General features: G+C 44.2%; 1 protein-coding gene across 3 annotated transcripts; it reads left to right on the top strand.

The window, feature by feature from the left end:
• CUNH4orf19 (chromosome unknown C4orf19 homolog) lies at positions 1–26263 on the top strand. 3 transcript variants are annotated; one of them, XM_032135530.2, is made up of 3 exons: positions 1–53; positions 22991–23044; positions 24241–26263. In XM_032135530.2, the coding sequence occupies exons 2-3, from the start codon at positions 23013–23015 to the stop codon at positions 25157–25159; spliced, it is 951 nt and encodes a 316-aa protein (XP_031991421.1). In that variant the 5' UTR covers positions 1–53; positions 22991–23012; the 3' UTR covers positions 25160–26263. The 3 variants fall into 3 exon arrangements, with proteins under 3 accessions (XP_031991421.1, XP_058286143.1, XP_058286142.1); XM_058430160.1 differs by lacking the exon at positions 1–53 and adding an exon at positions 18802–18839; XM_058430159.1 differs by lacking the exon at positions 1–53 and adding an exon at positions 21775–21802.

Raw genomic sequence — 26263 nt, 5'->3', positions numbered from 1 at the left:
CAGGAAGAGAAGTTAAACTTCTAGAGAAACCTAACAGACAATATCCACAACAGGTAAGCTATTTTATTTTATCTTTCCATGCTTTGGTGAGAAAATCTATTCTCTTCACTTTACATTTTCTATCATTTGGTCTTCTGCTACAGTTTTTATTACCTAAAACCTTAAAGCCAGTAGACAGAAGTCCCCAAAGTCTCTTTCTTTCTGGCTCACTCAGGTTTGAGTAGAATTGCTGTTTCCTTTTTATGTTTGTTTTTTGGAGTACAATTCTAAAATGAGTGTGATAATGCATGGTTCAACCAAGTCTCCACACTGAAAAGATTGCCGGTTAATCTATCCCCCCGTCCCCAGGCAATTTCAAGCTTCTCTCGTAATGTCCATGCCTCAGAATAGTGGCTCTCAGCGTGTGGTCCCAGGACCTACGGCATCAGCCTCACCTGGGAACTTGTTAGAAATTCAGTTTCTCATGCCCCATCCCAGACCCACTAAATCAGAGGCTCTGGGATAATGACTAGCCCTCAAGATTATTCCAGTATACTCTCCTGTTTAGGACCCAGGTACTGTGAATACAGACCTTCCTTCTCTTTATTTCTCTCTGAGTCTCCTTCCCAAGCCCTTTACCATTTCCATCTTTGGCCGAACTTGCAATATAATCTTCTATGTATTTTACTCCAGTGGAACCAGCCTGGTCCCCTCACTCTGTGTCTCCTGAAAGTGGTACATGCATTATTCTTGTTCCCTTTGCAAATTCTAGATGGTCAAGCTGCCTCCTATCTGCAAACCTTATCTTCCTTTAAGGTTCATGTCATCGGCCTATTCTGTCCTTTTCCCTACTTGTTGCCATCATCTGGGGACTTCCCAGCGGCTCCAGATCATTCAATACCATAGGCCCAAAGCCTTTCTGACTTTCTCCACTCTAGTCATCCTCACTTCCACTACATTTCACATTCCATGGCCGCATCCTGGACCATGTCCTTCATTGTAGACACTAATGTGTCAATGCCACCATCTCTTACGGCTCCAAATTCCTCATGCTCAAGGATGCCAGGTCACCGGTCTTGTCTTTGTTCCTCCTAACCTCATTAGGATCCTCACCATGCAGGATTCTTTCTTCTTCCTTAGCCAACCTCTTGGCCACACAGCCCTAATCATTTAGTGCAGGCTCCAGGTCCATTGCTTCAGCCACGCTTGCCAGCACTCTCAAGACCCAAGCCCTGTTGCCTTATACCTCAACCTGGGACCAGGGTAGTAACCCACATGCTATGGGCCTTTACCTGGATTGCTGGGCACTGCTGGGAGAGGGAAAGAATGCCAGAACTACATGCATTGGCATCACTCAGATTTTTGGTGGCCAGCTGAGGCCAACCCTCAGCACTGCTCAGCTGCCTTTCAGTGGTTGCTCTTCCCCTCCACCACACACCATTCCAAACCTTGTCACTTTGAGCTTTCACATCTAGCCCTTACAGCAGACACCTTGCCCCCTACATCAAGAAACTCACAGCTTACAGTCCTCCAGCTTCCCACCCTGCATCTAGAACTGTCTCCACTTAAAATCACCCTTGCCTCTTTCCCTCTAGGCTCCAGGGGAAAAGTGTATATCTCTACATCTTTCTAAGGTGTATTTCTTCACTAGTGATCTTGACTTGATCCTAGATTTTCCCCCATTCTTTCTACTGTTCTCAATTTCTTTCAACTATCTTTTTCCTCCTTGGCTTATAAAAGGTATTTATCTTTCACCTGCTACAAAACCATCCTATAATCCTATATCCTTGTCCACTGTAACTATTCCCTTCATCATTTCCATCTCAACCAAGCTCCATAAGAGTTCTCTCTCCTCCTTTTCATATGCCCCATGCATTCCTCAACCTGCTGCACCCCAGCATGCATCTCCACTGCTCTACAACCTTCCTGCATTTCCCACCAACAGCCTCCTTGATACGAAATTCAGGTGCACTGTTCCATCCTTTCCTTATCTCTGAGGCACATGACACCCTTTGATGGAAGACTCTCTCCTCTCCTGCTTCTTGATAATAAAGCCCAATTCCCTCCTCCCTCCCTGAGCATTCTTCCCAATCCTCCTCATGTGCTCATCCTCCTCTGCCTAAGAGCAAACAAGCAGAGTTAAGACTTGCAGGCAACTCGCAGGCTCCACCCTCATGAGTTGAATAGTTGAGAAGGCAGGAAAGACGTCAAAAAATCAATTAAATAAAACTGTAAGTAGTGCTAAGAATGTAAAGTGAAAGGTGATATGAGGTGGAAAGCAGGGTTTTAAAATGGCTGGTTTAGATGGAGTGGGGTGAGAAGGCAAAGGAAATAGTCTTTGACAAGATCCTTGAGATCAGGAACAAAACATAAATTTTAAAGACTTGAAAGAAGGCCAGTGTGGCCAGGGAAAGAAAGGGGGGACAATGCACCAGAAAGCTGTGCATGCAATAGAAAAGACTTCATCTATTATTGTATATGTTTCTTATTAATTTTAAGTGAGTTACTGCAGTCAACAGTCATAATTCACTGTAGTTACGTTATAGAAAGTCACTTCAAACAAGGAGTTAGTGAATACTGCACCATTGCTCTCAAGGGAAATATGGGGTTAGGTTCCTACAAGCCTCTGGTCACAATATTTTCATCAACCGATCAATATATAACTTTGTTTTATGTGTGTTTCAGTTGTCAAAGCACTTTATTTGCATATGTATTGTTAATTCATTAACACTGAGCTCAGGGCTAACAGCACTATGACTCATTTCTGAACAAAGCTTATCTAACACACGCATTTTCTCTGTAAGGCACATCACAGCATTCTTGCACCTAGGACCACTAGACAACGTGTCAGCACTATGCCTGGGGCCATTTTTAACAGTGACATCACCAACAAAAAGCACAAAATGCAAACAATGGGGCCATGAGAAGATACCCATTTACAGTATGACACAGTGTCATCTTGTTTGAGCTCAGCTAGAAACATAAGCATCTAATGACTCAAAATGTTTTGCCACTCTGCACATGCCCAGGAACAGCCACAGAAGCACCATGAGTATTGATTTGGGGGTTACAAATTAACGTTAGTAAGTCAGTGAATTCACAAATACAGAATCCACAAATAATGAGAACCAAGTGTATACGTAAAGCATATCGATGAACACCAGGTACATAAGAAGGACTATGTACATTTGATATTTTAATCATCTTCATTATTGCATGCTACTAAATATCCTGACAGCATGAGAGACCTCTGAAAAGTTTTAGGCAGGGGAAGTGAAAATGATCCAGATTCATGGCCTAAAAGGATCATGACTGCTTTGTGGCAAATATATTAGCCAGAGACACTAGTAGGTATAGGTGATAGTAAGATGATGTTGCAGTCAGTAATCCAGATACGAAAGAGATGATGCTGTTTGAGGACAGGGCAGTGGGAGTGCACCTTGTTCTCCTGGAATGTGCTCTGGAAATCTACCAGAACCACTGTCTGCCCACCTTTGCCCACAAGCCTTTTCTAATCTTCCTACAGTTACTCTGTAGCTCCTTGTCCTATATAGCATATTATATGACATATTTGAATCTAGTACTTATGACACTATATTAGTCACGTATCTATATACCTGTCTCCTCTCCTGGACAGTAAACTCTTTCTACATCCCCGGAATCAAGTTCGGTACTTGGCACATAATAGGTGCTCAGGAAATATCTGTTGCCTGAATGGTTGGTGAGTCAATTAACAAACAGCAGAGATCTTCTACCTCTTAGTGTCTTAGCAATTAGCAGAGTGTCTTACCCTTAGTAGGGGGGTGTTTAAGGCCTCTAAACCATGCTCAGTCTTTCCAAGTGCAAAGCCTATTTTTACTGTACTTTAAAGGAATATTGGGTTCCAACTCTGCACACGTAGGTTCATCTACAAGTAGGGGACAAATTGTAGGTTTGTTCTTGTCTTCCGACCAGTGCTTGCTTCCAGTCTTGAGTCTGGAAGCACATTTATAAAATAAAATAGTTGGGTGGGATAACTTCTAAGATTCTTTCAAATCACAGCCCTATATCACTCTGCTAAGTCTACCATAACAAAATACTCTAGACTGGGTGGCTTAAACAAAAGAAATTTATTTTCTCAGAGTCCTGGAGGCCGGGAGGTCCAAGATCAAGGAGTCAGCAAATTCGATTCCTGGGAGAGCTCTTTCCAGCTTTCAGATGCCGCCTTCTCACTGTGTCCTCACGTGGCCTCTCCTCGGTGTGCTCTGGACCCACCAGCGCCATTCACTTTGGCTCACAAGCCTTTTCTAATCTTCCCGAGGTTGCTCAGGGGGAGTGCTCTCTCTCCTCTTCTCATAAGGCCACCAATCCTCTTATGTTAGGACCCCACCCTGATGACCTCATTTAACCTTAATCACCTCCAGAAAGCCCTATCTCTAATTACACTCACAATGAGTTGGGGTTTCAATATGTGAATTTGGGGGAAGACACAATTCAGTCCACAGCAGGTACTGTAAGATTCTGGGAATTACCCTGAACTAGTTTATTCCAAGCAGGTGGCCCTGAGCTGTGCTTCCTTTAAAATCTATTTGTAGCCTTACCAGACTATATTATATAAATTCCTCTCCACATGGCCGCCTCTAAAACTTCCTCAGCATTTTTAGAACTTAATTTTGTCCAAATGCTTCAAGTTTCTTCCAGATGTCTGCCATCTCCCAGATACGGCTACTTAGCAAAATCAGAGACATTCCCTGTCATGGAGACACACCCCAGTTCCCATGTGGTTCCAGGGAAGATTTGGTCAAAACACTGCCCATTTCTACACAGTATCTAAATGGAACTAGCACCCAATGGTTAAAGAATATTTTCAGCCAGGGACCGTGGCTCACCTCTGTAATCCCAGTGCTTTGGGAGGCTGGTACGGGTGGATCACCTGAGATCAGGAGGTCAAGACCAGTCTGGCCAACACAGTGAAACCCTGTCTCTACTAAAAATACAAAAAATTAGCCGGGCATGGTGGCAGGCACCTGTAATCCCAGCTATTCAGGAAGCTGAGGCAGGAGAATCACTTGGACCCGGGAGGCAGAGGTTGCACTGAGCCAAGATGGCACCACTGCACTCCAGCCTGGGTGACAAGAGTGAGACTCTGTCTCAAAAAAAAAAAAAAGAAAGAAAGAAACATGAATATTCTCACAGACAATTGCCATGAACATGCAAATGGCCAACATTTCCTAAGCACCTAGTATTTGCAAGACACCCATTGCCAGCACTGTCACATGTTTAAGTCATGTGATCCTCATAGGACCCTGACCAGTACTTCTGGTAATGCAGCCATAAAAATGAAAGTGACCAGGCACTGATGCCAGGAGTGTCTGACTTTTTTTTTTTTTTTTTTTTGAGACAGAGTCTCGCTCTTACTGCCCAGGCTGCAGTGCAGTGGCGTGATCTTGGCTCACTGCAACCTCCGCCTCTTGGATTCAGGTGATTCTCCTGCCTCAGCCTCCCAAGTAGCTGAGATTACAGGTGTCTGCCACCATGCCCAGCTAATTTTTGTATTTTTAGTAGAGATGGGGTTTCACCAGGTCGGCCAGGCTGGTCTCGAACTCCTGACCTCAGGTGATCCACCTGCCTCAGCCTACCAAAGTGCTGGGATTAAAGGTGTGAGCCACTGTGCCCAGCCCGGTGTCTGAGATTTTTCAGCAGATCCTTTAGTAATGATTGATGCTGAGCTTGTTAGAAACACAGGCTGTCAGGCCCCACTCAGAGCCAGATGGATTCCTCACGACCCAGTGCCCTGTGCTCCTATCTGTCTACAGGATTCCACCCCGTACACACACACACACACGTACACACACACACATACACACACACTCACACTCTAGTCTTTATTCATTAATGAACTACATCTTGTCTGCTCCAAACAGGAGCCTACTTCCAGGAATTTACAGTCCAGAGAATAGGAACATAGCTTCTCAAACTTTTTCCTTAAACTGTCCCCACGAGGGTACAGGAGGATCTGGGAGGCTGGGGAGTGTGGAGAGGATGACCACAAGCTCCTGGCAGAACTTGACATCTCTGCGTGCCTTCCATTTCATTCTAGTCATTCACGCAAATGTTGCCTTTTCACCCATGATATTCTGAGTTAATTTTAGATAACAAATAATGGGCTTCTCCCCCCAAAACCTTCGCATGGGGCCATATTTATTTTGTGGCTTACCTTTCCCTCCCAGCTCATGGCTATGTACCCTCATGTAGAAGGGGGAGCTCTGAGATTGGCTCACACCACAGGCAGCCTCTGGATCTGGGAGGAGTGCAAGGTCAGCCACAGAGGAGGAGCAGCACCGGGTCTAACCTGGGGGAAGGAACTGGACCCCCTGGACTCCATGGACACCTTCCTCCCCCAGGCTCTTCCACAGTTATTGTCCAAATGTACAGTGGGCAGAGACCAACCCAGATGGAGTTCTGATGTGCAGTGATTGTGTGAAGAGGCCTCTGCAGAATTTCGGGAGCCTTTTGACCCCACCGTTGCTTGGCCAGACCAGAATAAGCCCCATGTCCAGCCAGTGCTAGAGGAAGCCCTGGTCTCATCAGGCTTAAAGATGACAGTAACTGTGATGGTTAATATTGAGTGTCAACTTGATGGGATTGAAGGATGCAAAGTATTGGTCCTGGGTGTGTGTGTGAGGGTGCTCCCAAAGGAGATTAACATTTGAGTCAGTGGGCTGGGGAAGGCAGACCCACCCTTAATCTGGGTGGGCACCATCTAATCAGCTGCCAGTGAATATAAAGCAGGCAGAAAAACGTGAAAAGGTGAGACTAGCCTAGCCTCCCAGCCTACATCCTTCTCCTGTGCTGGATGCTTCCTGCCCTCAAACATCGGACTCCATGTTCTTCAGTTTTGGGACTTGGACTGGCTCTCCTTGCTTCTCAGCTTGCAGATGGGCTATTGTGGGACCTTGTGATCGTGTGAGTTAACACTTAACATTAACTCCCCTTTACATATATGTCTATCCTATTAGTTCTGTCCCTCTGGAGAACCCTGACTAATAGAGTAACCATCTAAAATACCACATCACCTACTCCGAACCTTGCCGCATAGCAAAGCACCTACACTACTTGGGCCCTAACTTTTGTTCTTTTTTTGTTCTTTTGTTTTTTTTTTTTTGCTTTTTGAGACACAGTCTTACTCCATCACCCAAGCTGGAGTGCAGTGGCCTGATCTTGCTCACTGCCACCTCCACCTCCCGGGTTCAAGTAATTCTCCCACCTCAGCTTCCTGAGTAGCTAGGATTACAGGCGCACGTCACCACACCTGGCTAATTTTTGTATTTTCAGAAGAGACAAGGTTTCACCATGTTGGCCAGGCTGGTCTCGAACTCCCAACCTCAAGTGACCCACCCACCTCGGCCTCCCAAAGTCCTGGGATTATAGGCACGAGCCACCATGCCCAGCCCATAATTCTTGTTTCTGAGGCTTTTTATTTTATTTTATTTTTTGAGACAGAACCTTGTTCCGTTGGCCAGGCTGGAGTGCAATGGCACAATCTTGGCTCACTGCAACCTCTGCCTCCTGGGTTCAAGTGATTCTCCTGCCTCAGCCTCCCAAGTAGTTGGACTACAGGTGTACCACCACACCCAGCTAATATTTGTATTTTTAGTAGAGATAGGGTTCCACCATGTTGGCCAGGCTGCTCTAGAACTCCTGACCTCAAGTGATCCGCCCGCCTTGGCCTCCCAAAGTGCTGGGATTACAGGTGTGAGCCACCGCGCCTGATCCTGAGGCCTTTCAATTGTACCAAGTCCTTCTCTTGATATGAGTAAAATAACCGCTATATCCTGCCATCTGCTGGTGAATTGATGCAACTGCACCTATAAAATTCAGCCCGAATGTAGAGAATCCAGTTCTCTCTTGCAAAAGCTATTGGAGCACAAAGTGCTTCTTGCATAATCCAGCGGACTCAAAAAAATAAAATAAAATAAAGTAAACTTACTAGGATGGATGCCAGAAATATTATAATAATAAAAACAATAACATTAATAATACCTTTACTATCCTACTTTCAACTTTTATAACCTTGGGCAAGCAAGTTATATAACCTCCCATTTAGTTGTCTATAAAATACTGGTTCCCACCTTAAAGAGTTGTTTTAAAGTTGAAATGAGTTAATATATGAAAGATGAAAGTCCCCAAAACAGTCCTTGGCACATAGAAAATACTCAGTGGCTAACTGCTTATTGTGATTAAGTACTGGCTGTATGCCAGACATTATAGCAAGCGCTTTGCATCCTTATCTTAATGTTCAAAATAATCCTCATAAACTGTAACTATCATTGTTCGCGTGTTGCAGATTAGGCCACTGAAACTTACAGAGGGGAAGAAACTTGCCTAGAAGTCACAAAGCCAGTAAGCGGTGGAGGTGGAATTGCTGACTACTCTGATCATAAGTCACTCGCTTAACCACTCTGCTGAACTGCTGGTGTGGTGTGATCAATCTTCCTGAATGTTCATCTAAATGCCATCCGGCTTTACCAGAATCAATCTCTCTCTCTCTCTTTCTCTCTCTCTCTCTCACACACACACACACACACACACGACTATACGCTCTCCCAGGGAGCACCCGGGTGCCGTCATATCCCCAGAACCTAGCACAGTGCCTGGTGCATATCAAGACCCAGTGGAGCCATTCTGAAGTCAGTGATGTTGCACACAGCTGTGAGCATTCGTCACACACCTGTCTTAAGGATAGCAGGTTAATTACTAGATGGGGGAAAAATAGTATCAGATCCTGAATAGAGGAAAGGGCCACATGAGATGTTTTTCAATCTATGAAAGTGACTGTGATATGCTATCCTAAAGACTACGGGAGGGAAAAAAGGAGTGACATCATCACTATGTTGTAATAACAACAACAACAACAAAACCACATTGAATGTGTTTCCACATTCAACATGGATATCAAAGATCCTGTGAACCCAGCTACAAGAAAGTCCTAGGACCAGGCCCTGGCCTGTTCCTCAGCATTCCTACAGTGGAAGCACCTCTCAGGTGCACAGGGCCGGCAAGGCCAGCCTTGGTAAAGGCTAGAGAGGCAGCCCTTCTAGTGGTATGATTCCAGAGGGTTCAGGGACACCTGTCACTGAGAAACACCAATTTCAACCCAGACATTCTACCCTCAGAGGCTGATTTCTTTGGCTCCTGGGAACTTATTTTTTTACATAGTTTTCTTTAAAATGCAGGAACACCAGGAGGCCCAGGGTTGCCACCAGTGCTCTGAAAACCACTGTGCCCTCCTGCCTGGCAGCACACACCTCTCTCAGCCCATTCCCAGTGGAGAAGGAGATCACTTTCTCCATCAGGAGTTTCCCTGGTCTGAGACCCTCATCCCTCTCAGGGACTTTGCTGTTACATTCTGTCCCCATCTCACAGTTCCTCCTGACAGAGGCTGAAGAGGCATTTCCAAAAGAGCTGCAGAGCTGAGGGAATAAGACAGAGAACTTGGCCTTTTATCATTCAGTCAAGATCATGGCCTGGGGTGGGTGTGGACGTAGGGCCCAGAGGGCGGTATTGTGAAGAGCTAGTTCACAAACGACTGGGTGTGGTGCCCCACATGCAGCACGGATGTATTGAAGCATGCCTTCAGCATAATTCTCAGGATTCGATGTGATAACAAGAAAATCAAGTCAATGAGTGGAAGTTCCCCTTTTTTCCCACTTTATTGTTTAGATTGTTAAATTTGAAAGAGAGCTTTGATTCACAAACTCGTTTTGCAGATAAAGAAACAGGACTCAAGAGATCACAGCCTGGGCAACAAGACAAAATCCCATCTCTACCAAAAAAAAAAAATAGCCGGACATGGTGGCATGTGCCTGTAGTTGCAGCTACTCAGGAGGCTGAGGTGGGAGGATTGCTTGAGCCTGGGAGGCAGAGGTTGCAGTGAGCCGAGATGATGCCACTGTGTACTGTGCTCCAGCCTGGGTGACCGAGTGAGACCCTGTCTCAAAAAAAAAAAAAAAAAAAAGGAGAGATTAAACAACTTCACCACACCCATGCCATTGGTGATGGCATTATGGCTAGGAGGTAAGAGGTGAATTTCTTTATTTTTATTTTATTTTATTTTGAGATGGAGTTTTGCTCTTGTTGCCCAGGCTGGAGTGCAATGGCAAGATCTCGGCTCACTGCAACCTCCGCCTCCCGGGTTCAAGCGATTCTCCTGCCTCAGCCTCTCGAGTAGCCTGGGATTACAAGCACCCACCACCACGCCCAGCTAATTTTTTGTATTTTTAGTAGAGATGGGGTTTCACCATGTTGGCCAGGCTGGTCTTGAACTCCTGACCTCAGGTGATCTGCCTGCTTCGGCCTCCCAAAGTGCTGGGGTTACAGGCGTGAGTCACTGTGCCCGGCCCCGAGGAGGTGGATTTCTTATACCTGGGCACAGACTTTGCCAGGCTAAGTTCACCCAAACGCCATATAGCTTAATTAGTTTGAGGAGTAAAACTCCAGTGATGATTAGGACTGTCATTTTTATAGTAGATTTTTCAGAAGTATTCTACAAAACATGAGATCTGTTGGTTGTTAATAAGTTTGTTATGAGAAAAAAAGTTCTGTAGCCCAATAATGTAAGGAAATAATTGGGTTAAACAGAGTGAAACAGTTCCTTCTCATAACCATGAATTTGTCTGCTTCGCCTTCTGACCGGTTACGTGAAATCTCAAGCTGTGTTTTCTAAACATGAGCAAATTGTTGGAAATTTACATGTTCCATTCTATTGTATCTCCTCCCTTCCAAACACTCCAACGTCTATAAACACAAACCACCTCCCAGCAGCCACTTTAAAAGTTTGGTGAATAGAACCCTTGGAGTAGGACGTCCTTGACCCTTGGAATTGCATAATAGAGGTTTTGCTGTTTCCCAAGCTGGGAAGGGGGAACCACAGTCTCTCCCATCTCTCTGAGCTCCTGCCTCTGGCTTATAGTTTGGACCACTGGGTAGTATGAGATTTGATTGTGGAAAAGGGTATAGACCCTCTATTAGAATAATTTATCGTATCTCATACCCATCATGCCTTCATTCCCACCTGTTATTCACCAGCCATTCCTCCCTTTGAATAATAATGAAGTGCCCCATGCAAGCTAGATGCTGGTTGGATTAAGCATTGCCTGTGAGGAGCTCATGTGTAGTAGGGAAGGCAGACAGCCGACAAGCACCAAAGCTCTGGAGTATGAGTCCCCCGTCTAAGATGCAGCAACAGCCTGAGGACAGGAACCATACCCTTTATTTGCCTCTAGAGTTCTCATCCTGGGACTATATATGGTCTTCAGTACATACACAGGATGATGTGTAGGTTGGTAGAATTTTGATGAGCTGCCTTCCAAGATCTCTCTCCATGGTCTAATTTATAGAGACTATTATCCTTTTTTTTTTTTTTTTTTGAGACAGATCTCACTCTATCATCCAGGCTGGAGTGCAGTGGCACGATCTTGGCTCACTGCAACCTCCACCTCCCGGGTGGCTTTTCCTTTCATATACTACTTGTTCAGGTTCACACAGTTCTTTTTTTAGGTTGGTCTCTTGAATAATTCCAACCCATTTCACATTAAAGCCAATGTTAAAAGTGAAATGAAATTTTTATTTTTCAAGCAGATTTTACTTCATTTTTATTTTAAATTTTTTAATTATTTTTAATTTTGTGGGTACATAGTAGGTATATATATTTATGGGGTACATGAAATATTTCGATACAGGCTTGCAATGCATAATAATCATATCCAGGTAAATGGGATACACGTTGCCTCAAGCATTTATCCTTTGTGTTATAAACAAGTGATATTCTTTAATTATTTTTAAATGTACAATTAATTATTGACTGTAGTCACCTGTTAAGCTATCAAATACTAGGCCTTATTCTTTCTTTCTAACTTTTGTTTTGCACCCATTAGCCATCCCCACTTCTCTTTCACCCCCACCCCCAACTACCCTTACCAGCTTCTGGTAACCATCTATCTAATCTCTACCTCCTGAAGTTCAATTGTTTTAATTTTTGGCTCCCACAAATAAGTGAGAACATGAGAAATTTGTCGTTCTATACCTGGCTTATTTAACTTAACATAACAACCTCCTGTTCTATCCATATCGTTGCAAAGGAGAGGAGCTCATTCTTTTTCATGGCTGAATAGTTCTCCATTGTGAGAACTCCATACCACATTTTCTTTATTCATTCTTCTGTTGCTTCCAAATCTTGGCTGTTGTCAATAGTGCTGCAATAAACATGGGAGCGCAGGTATCTCTTCAATACAGTGATTTCCTTTCTCATGGGTATATACTCAGCGGTGGGATTGCTGGATCATACGGTAGCTCTGTTTTTAGTTTCTGAGAAACCTCAAAACTATTCTCCACAGTGGTTGTACTAATTTACATTCCCACCAACAGTGTATGAGGGTTCTCTTTTCTCCACATTCTCACCAGCATTTGTTGTTGCCCATCTTTTGGATAAAAGCCATTCCAACAGGGTGGAAATGGTATCTCATTGTAGTTTTGATTTGCATTTCTCTGATGATCATTGATGTTGAGCACCTTTTCCTATACTGTTTGCCATTTGTATGTCTTCTTTTGAGAAATATCTATTCAGATCTTTTGCCTATTTTTAATTGGATTCTTAGATTTTTTTTTCCTGTAGAGTTAAGCTCCTTACATATTTTGGTTATTAATCTCTTGTCAGATGGATAGTTTGCAAATGTTCTCTCCCATTCTGAGGGTTGTCTCTTCACTCCATTGATTGTTTTCTTTGCTGTGCAGAAGCTTTTTAACTTGATGTGATGTTTGTTGCCCATTGTTGCTTGGGTTGCCTTTGTTTCTTGGATGTTACTCAATAAATCTTTAATCAGTCCAATGTCCTGGAAATTTTCCCTTGTCTTCTTGTAGTAGTTTCATAGTGTGAGGTCTTAGATGTACATTTTTAATCCATTTTGATTTGATTTTTATATATGGCAAGAGAGAGGGATCCAGTTTCATTCTTCTGCATATGAATATCTAGTTTTCCCAGCATCATTTACTGAGGAAACTGTCCTTTCCCCAGTGTATGTTCTTGGTACCTTTGTTGAAAATGAGATCACTATAAGTGTATTGTTTCTGAGTTCTCTCTTCTATTGGTCCATGTGTCTATGTTTTTATGCCAAAGCCATGCTATATTGATTACTATATCTCTGTCGTGTAATTTAAAGTCAGGTAATGTGATTCCTCCATTTTGTTTTTTTCACTCAGGATGGCTTTGGCTAGTCTGGGTCTTTTGTGGTTCCACATACATTTTAGGATGTTTTTTTCTATTTCTGTGAAGAAATGTTGACAGAGATTGCATGGGATCTAAAGATTGCATTGGGTAGTATGAACATTTTAACAATATTGATTCTTCCAATCCATGATCATAGAATATCTTTCTAATTTTTGTGTCCTTTTCAATTTCTTTCACTAACATTTCATTGTCTTCATTGTAGAGATCTTTCACTTTTTTGGTTAATTCCTAGGTATTTAATTTTATTTGTATCTATTAGAAATGTACTTTCTTTCTTGATTTCTTTTTTGGATTGTTCGCTCTTGGCATATAGAAGTGCTACAGATTTTTGTATGTTGATTTTGTATCCTGTGACTTTACTTATCAGTTCTAATAGTTCTTCAGTGGAGTCTTTAGATTTTCCCAAATATAAGGTTGTATCATCGGCAGACAAAGGTAATTTGACTTCTTCCTTTCCAGTTTGCATGCTCCTTATTTCTTTATGTTGTCTGATTGCTCTAGCTAGGACTTCTAGTACTATGTTGGATAACTGTGATGAAAGTGGGCATCCTTATCATGTTCTAGATTTAGAGAAAAGGCTTTCAGTTTTTCCCCATTCAGTATGATACCAGCTATGGGTCTGTCATATATGGCTTTTATTATGTTGAGGTATGTTCCCTACTATACCCAGTGTTTTTAGGGTTTTTATGAAGGGGTGTTGAACTTTATCAAATGCCTTTTCAGCATCAGTTGAAATGATCATATGGTTTTTGTTCTTCATTCTGTTGATATGATGTATCACATTGATTTGCATATGTTGAACCATCCTTCCATCCCTGGGATAAATCCCACTTGGTCAACTTGGTCATAATGAATGATCTTTTTAATGTGTTGTTGAATTTGGTTTGCAGTATTTTATTTAGGATTTTTGCATTGACACTCATCAGGGATATTGGCCTGTAGTTTTCTTTTTTTGATGTGTCTTTGTCTGGTTTTGGTATCAGGGTAAAACTAGCCTCATAGAATGAGTTTGAAAATATTCCCTCCTCCTCTATTTTTCAGAAGACTTTGAGTAGGATTGGTATTAGTTCTTTAAATATTTGGTAGAATTCAGCAGTGAAGCCATCAGGTCCCAAGTTTTTCTTTGCTGGGAGACTTTATTACAACTTTGATCTTGTTATTGGCCAGTTGAAATTTTGGGTTTCTTCGTCTTCAATCTTGATAGGTGGTAGGTGTCTAGGAATTTATCCCTGTCTTCTAGATTTTCCAATTTATTGGCATATAATTGTTCATAGTAGCCACTAATGATTCATTGAATTTCTGCAGTGTCAGTCGTAATGTCTTCCTTTTCATCTGATTTTATTTATTTGGATCTTCTCTCTTTTTTCTTAGTCTGGCTAAAGGTTTGCTAGTTTTGTTATCTTTTCAAAAAAACCAATCTTTTGTCGATCTTTTGTATTGTTTTCTTCGTTTCAACTTCATTTCTGCTGTGATCTTTATTATTTCTTTTCTTCTACTAATTCTGGGTTTGGTTTACTGTTGCTTCTCTAATTCTTTAAAGTGCATTTTAGGTTATTTATTCCAAGTTTTTCTTTGTTTATGTAGGCATGTATAGGGATAAACTTCCCTCTAACTACTGCTTTTATTGGATCCCATAGGTTTTGGTCTCTTGTGTTTCCATGATCATTTGTTTCAATAATTTTTTTCAGTTTCCTTCTGAATCTCTTCATTGACCCAGTGTTTATTTAACAGCTTATTGTTGAATTTCCATGTGTTCATTTAGTTTCCAAAATTCCTCTTGGTATTGATTTCTAGTTTTACTCCATTGTGGTCAGAGAAGATGCTTGATATCATTTCTCTTTTTTTGAATGTTTTAAGACTTGTTTTGTGACCTAACATATGGCAGAGACTCTTGTTCCCCAACCAAAAGTTTCTCTCTCTGTGCTGAGCCACCTGAAGCTGGGGGTAGGGTGACACAAGGACCCTTGTGGCCATGATCACTAGGACTGTGCTGGGTCAGACCTGAAGCCAGCACAGCACTGGATCTTACCCAAGGCCCTCTGTGTAACCACTATCTAGCTAGCTCCTATGTTTGCTCAAGGCCCTAAGGCTCTACAATCAACAGATGGCAAAGCCAGCCAGGCTTGTGTCCTTCCCTTCAGGGCGACAAGATACCCCAGGCCCTAGGTGGGAGCTAGGGACTGAAGTCAAAATCCTTAGAGATCTTCCTGGTGCTCTATCCTACTGGGGCTGAGCTGTCACTCAAACCATAAGACAAGGCCATTTCCATTCTTCCCTCCCCTTTTCCCAGGCAAAGGATCCTCTCCCTATCACCATTACTACCACAGACCCACAGAGAGTATTGCCAGGCTACTGCCGATGTTCACTTAAGGCCCAAGGGCTCCTCAGAGAGTTTGCAGTATGTTCTGCCAGGCCTAGGACATATCCTTCAGGGCAGTGGACTCGCCTGTGGTCAAGTGCAAATCCAGAAAAGCCATCCAAGAGCCAAGGCCTTGAATTAGGGACTCCAAGAGCTCACTTGGTGCTCTACCCCACTGTGGCTGAGCTGGTACCTAAAGTGCAAGACAAAGTCTACTTTACTCTTCCCTCTGCTTTTCTCAAGTAGAAGTAGTCTCTCCCCATAGCCACCACAGCTAGGAATGTGCTGGTTCTCACCTGAAGCCTGCACATCTCAGAGTCTCACCCAAGGCCCACAGCGTACTACCTGGGTGTTCCTGCTGGTTATTCAGGGCCCAAGTGCTCTCTACTCAGCAGGTGATGGGTCTTGCCAGGACTTGGGCCTTTCAAAGAAGTGCGGTCCCTTCTGGCCCAGGGTGTGTCTATAAATGTCATCTAGGAGCTGGGGCCTGGAATGGGGGCCTCATGACTGCCTGGTGCCCTATGCTAATGTGGCTGAGCTGGTATCCTATGGTGTAAGACAAAGTCCTCTTTAATCTTCCCTCTCTTTTCCTCAAGCACAAGGAAGCGGTCGCTTTCATTGCTGTGAGCTGTGCTGCCTGGGTTTTTGGGACACGTGACACAGGTTCTCTCTTAGCCACTCTGGTGTCTCAGTAGATCAGGTGCCCCCCAGGTCCACTGGCTCTGGCCCCAGCACAGCACTGATGTCTTGCCTAGGAAACACAGTTCTCATGGCCTAGACTACCCTTCAAGTTTATTAGGATTGCAGAGCACTTTAGTCCATGGTGGTGAGGCTTGCCAAAACTCAAGTTCCAACAACTGGAATATATAATTTCCCTCTGGCTAGATCTGGTGCAAATGCTCCCTCTGTGTGTGGGTAGGCTGGGGGGTCGTGGCTTAGCTGATTTCAGCCTGGTTTTGCTTTCTGCTCTGATAGGGCAGCATTAAGTTCAAATGCAACATCCCCAAATCACTGTACTCTCCCTCCCCCAAACACACAGATGCTCTCTCCACGACATGCAGCCACTGCCAAGGAATGGGCATCGGCAGTTCAAGATTGTCTTTCCTACCCTCTTTAGTGCCTCTTTCAGCAACATGAAGTTAAAACCAGGTACACTGATTGTGTACCTGATTTGGGGTTCTTATAAAGGTGCTTGTTTGTGTAGATGATAGTTGTTAAATTTGGTGTTCCTGTGGGGCAATGAAGTGAACATCAGTGGAGGCTTCTAGCTGGCCATCTTGTTCTGCCCTTCCCCAAAAGCATTCTCTTATATAAACCCAGTACAATGTTCAAAAGCAGGTAATTCACATCAGTTTAATACCGTTACTTAATCTACAGACCTTTTTCAGATTTTACCAATTATGTCAATAACGACCTTTTAGCAAGAAGGACATGCAGTGCATTGGTTGTCATGTCTCTTAAATCTCCTTGAATTTGGAAGCATCCTTCTTTCTTTGCTTTTTCATAACATTGCATCATTTTAAGAGTGCAGGCCAGTTGCTTTGCAGAATATCCCTCGTGTTTCAACTCAGAGTATGCTCTTTTGTCAGGAAATCACAGAAGTGAGGCTAAGTTCTCAGTGCATCCTATCAGGAGCCACATGCCATTGATTAGTCTCATTATAGCACTATATGCCAGGTTTCTCCAATGTAAGGATACTATTTTGTCCTTAATCATATGAGCTACTTTAAGACTAAATATCCTGTCCTCCTCAAAATTTCACCCACTAGTCCTACCATCCATTGATACTTCTTACTGACATCAATTATTATGATGATGGCTATCAAATGGTGATTTTTCTAGTTCCAGTATTTCTCGTATGTTTGTTAGCTGGGGTTTCCTACTTGTAAGGTAGAGTGTTCCCTTTATGTATCTTAGTGTGGACTCATAAGTCCTCGTTTTATTCAATTGGCTACAAATGCTGTAGATTAGTAATTATTCTAATACTCCAGTTGTTCCACATTTGGCCAGTAAAACTTCTACAAGTGGATTCCTGTGTCCTTTTAAAATGTCCTTTTAAAATGTTCTTCAAAGCAATCACTATTTAAAGGCAGCTCTTTCCAGATGGGTTGAGTCTTTTCCTATATGCCCTTGACTTCCTAATGAATACTCAGTTAATTTCTCTGCCTGGTTGGAAAACTCCTGGGCTTCCCTGGATTTCGCCCTTCCCCCACCTCCATTGCTACCCTCCCAGCAAGGAGGCTTCACCAATGACTGACATGGCGTTAGCATGGCCTTTTTTTATTTTTATTTTTTTTTTTTTTTTTGAGACAGAGTCTCGCTCCGTCGCCCAGGCTAGAGTGCAGTGGCGCGATCTCGGCTCACTGCAAGCTCCGCCTCCCAGGTTCACGCCATTCTCCTGCCTCAGCTTCCAGAGTAGCTGGGACTACAGGCGCCCGCCACCGCGCCCGGCTAATTTTTTTGTATTTTTAGTGGAGACGGGGGTTTCACCATATTAGCCAGGATGGTCTCAATCTCCTGACCTCATGATAGCCTGGCCTTGTTTAAACACAACACAGAGTCAGCCCCGAACACAGGGCTGCAGGAGCAGGCGGCAGCAGCAATAGGTGGACACAGCCATCCTAATGGTGTTTTTCCCCTGTGTAAACTAAGCCGTGGTTGTGAAGGATTTGCCCTTTTTTGCCTGTTGCTTCTTTATACTCCAAAGAGGAAGCAAATTTTGATTTTGCTTCATAATAAATGGTACCCAACAACTGAATTCTTACCTTTAAGCTAGCTGTTGCCGAAAGGGAGGCAAGGAAGAAAGCTGATAGACTGCTCATTTTGAACCCAATCTTACGTCAAAAGAACATATTTTTTTCATTGCTGTGTATCACATGCTAGACGCGGAGTATTTCCTTGTTGCCCCTGGGCTTAGGAGCAGTCCTTGCTAAATGCAAGATGTAGAAGTGGGAGTGACCTATGAAACAAAAAATGAATTAAATTTGATATGACACATCATATAAGGAAGAATAATTGTAGACACAGGCATGCAGGGGTTGGGTGTGAGTACATTAGTCCCCACCCTTTTCGTCAGCAGTCACACAGCCTTGGACATTACAGCCTGTCCTTCTAATCTAGAGAAGGAATGTTGCTGGGGAAGGAAAACTCAGGGCGAGATGAGAGAGGACAGAACCTCTAACCAGGAAGAGGCAGTCCCCGCCAAGCTCCGGAGAGGTGCAGAAGCATGACCCTCAGGTATGGGACCAGGTCTCTAGAAAACCCATGTGGTGTGCCCTAATGGGAGGCAAGCGGGGGAGGAACCAAACTGGAAACCTGATTCTGAAAGAGGAAAACCGCCACAACACCCTTTGTAATTGCACAGCTTGGAAGAACAGTATAGATCCTGTGGTTTTCCTGGGGAAGGAGGGGAGCCTAAAAGCCACAAATGATGTATATTTCCTTCAGAAGCAGGGAAGGGGCAGTTTTCGAGTGTGGCTGTTAAATCTCAGCAGTCTCTTCATTCGGTGCAGGCTGCTCTTGTGGTCTTGGCTATAGCAGCAGAAGGCAGGGATGGAGGGTGCCCCAGGGTCAATCTTGGTCAGCCTCTGAGGAGCTGGGAGCGCAAGGTGTCACTCTGGATGTGCCTGCCTGCTTTTCCTTGCCTTCTTGCCTTCCTTCGTCTTTCCTCCCTCTTTTCTTTCCTCCTTTCTTTCGCCTTCCACTATACATCTCTTGAATTCACCATCATAAAGTTGACCTGAGATTTTTCAATGAGTAATGTTTTATGATTGCTTCAGTTACATTATTACAATCCAGTCTGCCTTCCTTGTTTCTCAAACACTTCTAAGCTCCTTTCTCCTTTTCTTTGACTTTTTTTTTTTTTTAACTACCTATCCTCCTGACTAGTTGTCATTGTTTGTTGGTTTGCTTGCTTTTAAAGAGTCCAGGATAAACAAAGTATTACGGCATGAAAAGGGTCAGGATTTCAGAGCAAATTGTGGAGGGGGAGGGTCAGGAGGGGAGGGTAGAGGAGAGGTATTGAGGGAGGGGAGGGGAGAGGAGAGGTGTTGAGGGAGGAGAGGGGAGAGGTATTGAGGGGAGGGGAGAGGGGAGGTGTTGAGGGAGGGGAGGGGAGATCAGAGGTGTTGAGGGAGGGGAGGGGAGAGGAGAGGTGTTGAGGGAGGGGAGGGGAGGAGGTGCACGTGCTTCTTCTCGCCTGTCCTATTTATCCAGCTCATCTATGAATTATCAGCAGAAAAGGAAAGTAAAGGAGGAGTAGAGGCTGGGGACAAAATCCTGGGCTTTAGAAATGGGGTAGTTTAAGAGTATTCTGAAAGGTACAGTGTTACACATATGTACACAGTTCCATAGCAAAAGTGATTTTTCTGTCTATGGGACTGTTGTTGTACTTGGGGTTTTCTATCTCAACTGGTGTCACAGTTGATAGAAATAGACCATTTAGCCCTTATTCCAGAAACAAGTCCTACTTGACATTGTTGATACTCTTGTTTGTATGCATAGGTTCTGGCAACTAGATTATATCTTTCTTGGATACTAGACCTCCATCTTTTTCTTTTGAAGGGGGGGTGTTTTAATATGCTGTATCCAAACAGGGGTGGGTAAGACAGACACCCCTGGTCTATGTTTATTATGAATGTTTGCTCATATGACCCCCAACACTATATAGTAGGAATATTATCATCCCCATTTACAGACCAAGTGACTGAGACCCAAAGTCCCACAGTAGCAGGGTTTTCTGTCTCCTGAGCACCCCCTGGTAACACCTGGGCGACATGGCTGGCACAAACTGGAAATGTCTTGATTGGTTGCAGACACACAACAGGTTCACTGATAGTCCTCTCATTTTTAATCTATAGCCATTAAATCATTCATTCATTCCACATTTATTGACTGCTTGCTCTGTACCAGGTGCTGTCCTAAGTGCTAAGGATTAGGCTTGAAGAAGGGTGGAAAAGGTGGGTCACAAACAAACCTATGACAGAATGTCCAGTGGTGACACACGCTAGGAAGAAAACTGAATCACAGTAAGGAAAGAAAGGATGGCAAGAGATGCAGGGCTGGCCCGAGGGACTCTTCTACATTCCATGAGTCCTCCCAGGAAGAGTCGGAAGACAAGGGGTTTGGTCCTCAAGCATGAAGTGGTTTCGGGATGTTACTAGTTTTCTGTGCTGCTGCAGCAAATTACTACAAACTTAGGGGTTTAAAACAATGGAAGCGGCCAGGCACAGTGGCTCATGCCTGTAATCCCAGCACTTTCAGAGGCCGAGGTGGATGGATCACCTGAGGTCAGGAGTTCGAGACCAGCCTGGCCAACATGGTGAAACCTCATCTCTACTAAAAATATAAAAATTGGCTGGGCATGTTGGCAGGCGCCTGTAATCCCAGCTACTCGGGAGGCTGAGGCAGGAGAATCACTTGAACCCAGGAGGCAGAGGTTGCAGCGAGCCAAGATCGTGCCATTGCACTCCAGCCTGGGCAACAGAGTGAGACTCTGTCTCAAAAAAACAAACAAAACAAAACAAAAACAATGGAAGCTTATTCTCTCCCAGTTCTAGAGACCAGAAGTCTGAAGTTGGTATCAGTGGGCTTGATCCGGGGGAGGGGGGTATCAGGGATCAAGGTGTCACCGGGGCCACACTCTTTCCAGAGGCTCCAGGGGTGGATCTGTTCCTTGCCTCTTCCAGCTTGGGGGGCTCTTGGTTTGTGATCTCCTTGCTCTGATCTCTGCCTTTTTGGTCACATTGCCTCTTCCTCTTCTGTCTATAATCAAATGTCCCTCCACCTCCCTCTCATAAGCATTTATTTAATTGTATTTAGAGTCCACCCAGATAAACTAGGCAAATTGTACCATCTCAAAATCCTACACTTAATCACATCTGCAAATACCTTTAATGTGGGGGCTGGGGTGGCATATAAGCTATTATTTACAGGTTCCAGGGATTAGGATGTGGATATACTTGGGGGCCATTTTTCAGCTTACCATAGGGAGTTATTTGTGGATTTTATTTTTTTAATGTAAATCTAGTCCCTTTTAACTGAGCAACCAATCTATACTTCTTAAAAAGCACCAGTCATGTTCACTGTGGACAAAAGCTTATGAAGCAGCATCCCTGGAAATTCATCTATGACTGAAAGAAGGAAGGAGGGACAACATGGGAGACAGAGACACAGCCAGCAATGAACGATCTCTCTTTCTGGTACATGTGCTTCATGGAGACATGGGGACTGGGGATGCAGATTGGTTTGGCTTGGCTTGTCTTTTTAAAGGCTGTAGGCCCGGCACAGTGGCTCAGGCCTATAATCCCAGACCTTTGGGAGGCCAAGGCAGGCAGATCACTTGAGGTCAGGAGTTTGAGACCAGCATGGCCAACATGGCAAAACCCTGTCTCTACTAAAAATACAAAGATTAGCCAGGCGTGGTGGCACCTGCCTGTAAACCCAGCTACTTGGGAGACTGAGGCAGCAGAATCACTTGAACCTGGGAGGCGGAGGTTGCAGTGAGCCGAGATTGCACCACTGCACTCCAGCCTGGGTGACAGAGTAAGACTGTAAAGGCTGTAGATATTAGAAATGAATAATATCTAAGAGATGCTTCCATACTCACTTTTAGGATGTTCTGAGGAAGGAAGAGGCCAACATGGTCAGTCTTATATGAAGAGAAGATTTTGTTCCAAAGGAAATGATGGGGAAAAGCCCAGCTTGGGGAGGGGTCAGGGAACAGTGGGCAGATGGGAAATGAGTCCACCTTCTTCCAGGAAGCCCAAGGGGGCATGTCTTTGAGCTGCAAAAGAACAGGTCTACGAATCATAGCTGAGATTGGCCCAGCGGTGGGAAAAGCAACACAGAATCAATTTAGTGTGGCTGAAGCTTGTGCCATGACTCAGGCTCTCACGCTGCTCAGGGCCTGAATCATGGGACACAATAGATCCGCCAGCTTATTCTGGCATCCTTTACCCCTTGAGGAGTCGGTCAGAATCTCCTTCCCCTCCTGCTGCTGCGTGCAGTGGGCTGTGCCCTGGTGAGGCTCCTGTGTCCTCTGTAGAAGGTAACAGATTAGAAAAGCAGAAGTCCCTTCTCTGTCTAGCATCCTTCCACCACCTTCTCCTCATCTGCAAAATGGGGATGAAACACGTAACTCCAGGGTTGGGAGAAAGGTCTGACACAGAGGCAAGTGTCAGTGAACGTCTGGGAACTCTGAAGCGGTGATGGAAATGGGGTGTTCCTGGTAACCAGCACCCTCTCTGACCCATGTGGAAGTTACCCTTTTGCCAAAATGTGTGACTCCATTAATACATTTTGAGTCTCTAGGGGAAAAAAAAGGCAAACTTAATTCCCACTAATATATCACTCACTGTGTTCTCTACCTTTTACGCTTTCTTTTCCAGGTGGTAACAGAAAACAATCCAGATGGGGTGCAGGTGCTGTAAAATAATACAAAGGTAAAGCTGCAGAAATACTACTTCTAGGTGGAGGAATTTGTGATGAGCATGGGGTCACTTTTAAAGACCATGCATGTATTCAGTGCATTTATCCAGCTTGGGGCATGATCAACATTGCCAACACATTAAGAGTTTGGGACTGTTATAATATCATTTAAAAGAACATGTGCCCTAGATTTTTTTAACTTTTTTTGCTCACTTCTCAAAGCATGTTGGGAACACCATCATTTTCTGAGGCTGAATTTGGTCTGGGTTTCTGAGGATGCCTGGGATGCCTGAAATGGCATCGCTGAAAATAAATCACTCCAATCACATATGTGCTTTTAATTTTGTCCACATCGCATTTCAGAAAATTGTAACAGGAACATAAGCTTCTAACTAAGACAAAGGGAAAAAAAGTAACTGATGATCTTGCTTTCTTAACAAATATACTGTCTTTTTTTAATCGTAGTTCTATTCTAGACCCACATATAAATAAGCTTTATTCCACTGTAATCATAATGTGATGTTTGGCTTTATTCAAAAAATATGTATTATAAGTATCATTCCTGTGACTACAGACTTCATATTTATCATGTTAATGACTGCATAATATTCCACTGAGAGGATGTACTCCTTATGGCCCTATTAGTGGACATTTGTTTTTTTATTTTAAAATTCTATGAATCACCGTGTATTTTACTTTACCTCTTACCCCTCCTTCCTCCTTTTTGCTCTCTTCTTAAGATGTATTTCTGGCAGAACCTTGTTTTTCTTTTTCAAGACTGTCTCGCTCTGTCATCCAGGCTGGAGTGCAGGGGCATGATCTCAGCTTACTACAGCCTCCGCCTCCCAGGTTCAGGTGATTCTCGTACCTCAGCCTCCCGAGTAGCTGGGATTACAGGTGCCCACCACCACACCCAGCTAATTTTTGTATTTTTAGCAAAGATGGGGTTTCACCATGTCGGTCAGGCTGGTCTCGAACTCCTGACCTCAAGTGGTCCAGCCGCCTTGGCCACCCAAATTGCTGAGATTACAGGCGTGAGCCACCAAACATTTTTATACGAACTATATCTATTTGATTTAGACACACTTATCTAGGCTGAAAAGTAATCACAGAAATTAAATTAGCAGGAATCGTAGAAAGAAGCAGGGCCTGTGGTAAAAAGCATTAATGATGGAGCAGACCTGACTGGTTTTCATTCTCCTCCCTGCAGCTATCTCTTTGATCCAGTTCAAGTGCCCTCTCCTGGCTACGTCAATGAAGTCAACAGCTGCAAGCTAGATGAAGACGACACTGACAAATTAAAAGGCAAATGGAGCAGTGAAGTCTTGGTGCAGAAAAATGACCCTCAGAGGCAGGGCTCAAAGAAGACTGAGAGCAGCAGCAGGACAGCTGATCCATGGGAGCCCTGCTGTCCTCACCGAGGGCCGCTCCCACAGGGAGACACTGGAGGGGAACGCCATGCCTGCGGGGTCAATGGCATTGGCCCTGCTGCCACTCCACAGCCCACTGGGAATTCCAGCCCTGCCCAGGATGACAGGGGCTCCTGGGCCAGTACTGCAAATACTGTTCCCCCAACTCAACCCTTCCTGGAAGGAGGGGGCACCAGGAGACAGGACTGTGTGCTGCTGGCCTCAGAAGGGACCCAAGTCATGAGAAATGGAGATTCCAGAGCTGCTTCTGAGGCAGAAAGTTTTGCCTTGGAAGTACAAGACCATGTCTTCCAGATACCAGCCCCAGATTACCCTCAGCATTGGGGCCCAGCTGGAGACAACATTGATCATAATGAAAAGGACTGTGTCTTCAAGAACCATACTGAGGATGAATCCCTAGAGGGAATTCAGCCCACCGTGGGGGAGCATGGTTTGAATATGCCCTTCTCTGTGAGGAGAAGCTGGGATTCATTGAATGAGGATGTGGAAACGGAAGTTCTAAGCATCTGCTTTAATGAGAAGGGTCCTGCTCATGCCATGCCTGTGGCTGACTCAGGAAACAGGCAGGAGGATACCCATGGCTCCGATGGAGATGGGGATGGGGATGGGGAGATTGTGGACGAGGATGCAGCGGTGGCGGAGGCCCTTGCGGCTTTAGAAGCTGCTACTGCAGGAGAAGATTTGGATGAGACTGATTAGGGGAGGGGATTTGCACAGGGAGGTATGCTAGTGTCATGCTGGGCTTGCAGACGCATTTGCTCCCTGGATGCAGAGCAGGTGATTCTGCCAGCATGCACCAGTGCAGCCTTACCAGTTGTTTACATCCAGCATCTGTTCTGATTGTCAGCATCTGTCCCATGCTGCTTGTCACATATCTGGAGTTTCACTCCTTGTAGATGAGCTGTCATTCAGGACACTAGGAGAAAAATCTGAGTGGATCACTGTGCCCATATCCACAGAAAATGCAGAAGTTGAACTGCTTGCGTGACAACCTTCAAACATCTTTGAGCACCCGGTACAGATGTTTATGAGAATACTCTAAGATCTCAACCCTTGATCCCAAAGGCACAAAATCACAGAGCATTCCTTTTGACTGTAAACTGTTTACCTTGCTTTTGAGAGCCAAACATTGTACCCAACCTGGAAAAAGTAACTACCCCAATTAAAGTGCCTCATGTGTCCCCAGAGCATGGCTTAACTTCAGGGACAATCACCCAGGGAACTAATAACTAACCAGTTGTTCAACAGCGGGTTAAGCTCAGCAGTTTTCACAGTAGAGCAGAAGTCCCCAGGAAACAAAGGGTTAGTCATTAGCTGAGATGTGATTTTAAAACACCTTGACCTTAACTTTTTTACATTATTACTTTTAAATCTCCTTTGGGATTGGGGAGGCTGGCCAAAATAAGTCTTAAAACTGCTTGTGTCATATTTGGATTTTAAGTTGATGACTTTCAGAACAGCAAAGCCATATATGCAATGTTTTTATGCCATTAAATGTCTGATTCCAATTAAAATATAACAATGTATGTGTCTTTCTAGAAGTCTTAACTCAAAGGTGGTTCTAATTTTCTCAGAATATCAGTGACCCTGGATGTTACTTTCAATGTAAAGAACTAATCTAGATGGCCGGGCATGGTGGCTCATGCCTGTAATCCCAGCACTTTGGGAGGCCGAGGCGGGTGGATCACAAGGTCAAGAGTTCAAGATCAGCCCGGCCAACATAGTGAAACCCTATCTCTACTAAAAATACAAAAAATTATCCGGGCATGGTGGCGGGCGCCTGTAATCCCAGCTACTTGGGAG

The sequence above is a fragment of the Hylobates moloch genome, unplaced genomic scaffold (assembly GCF_009828535.3).
Source record: "Hylobates moloch isolate HMO894 unplaced genomic scaffold, HMol_V3 SCAFFOLD_17, whole genome shotgun sequence".
Taxonomy (NCBI): Eukaryota; Metazoa; Chordata; class Mammalia; order Primates; family Hylobatidae; genus Hylobates; species Hylobates moloch.
The sequence above is the reverse complement of the archived record's forward strand: the minus strand, read 5'-3'. Positions and strand labels throughout refer to the sequence as shown.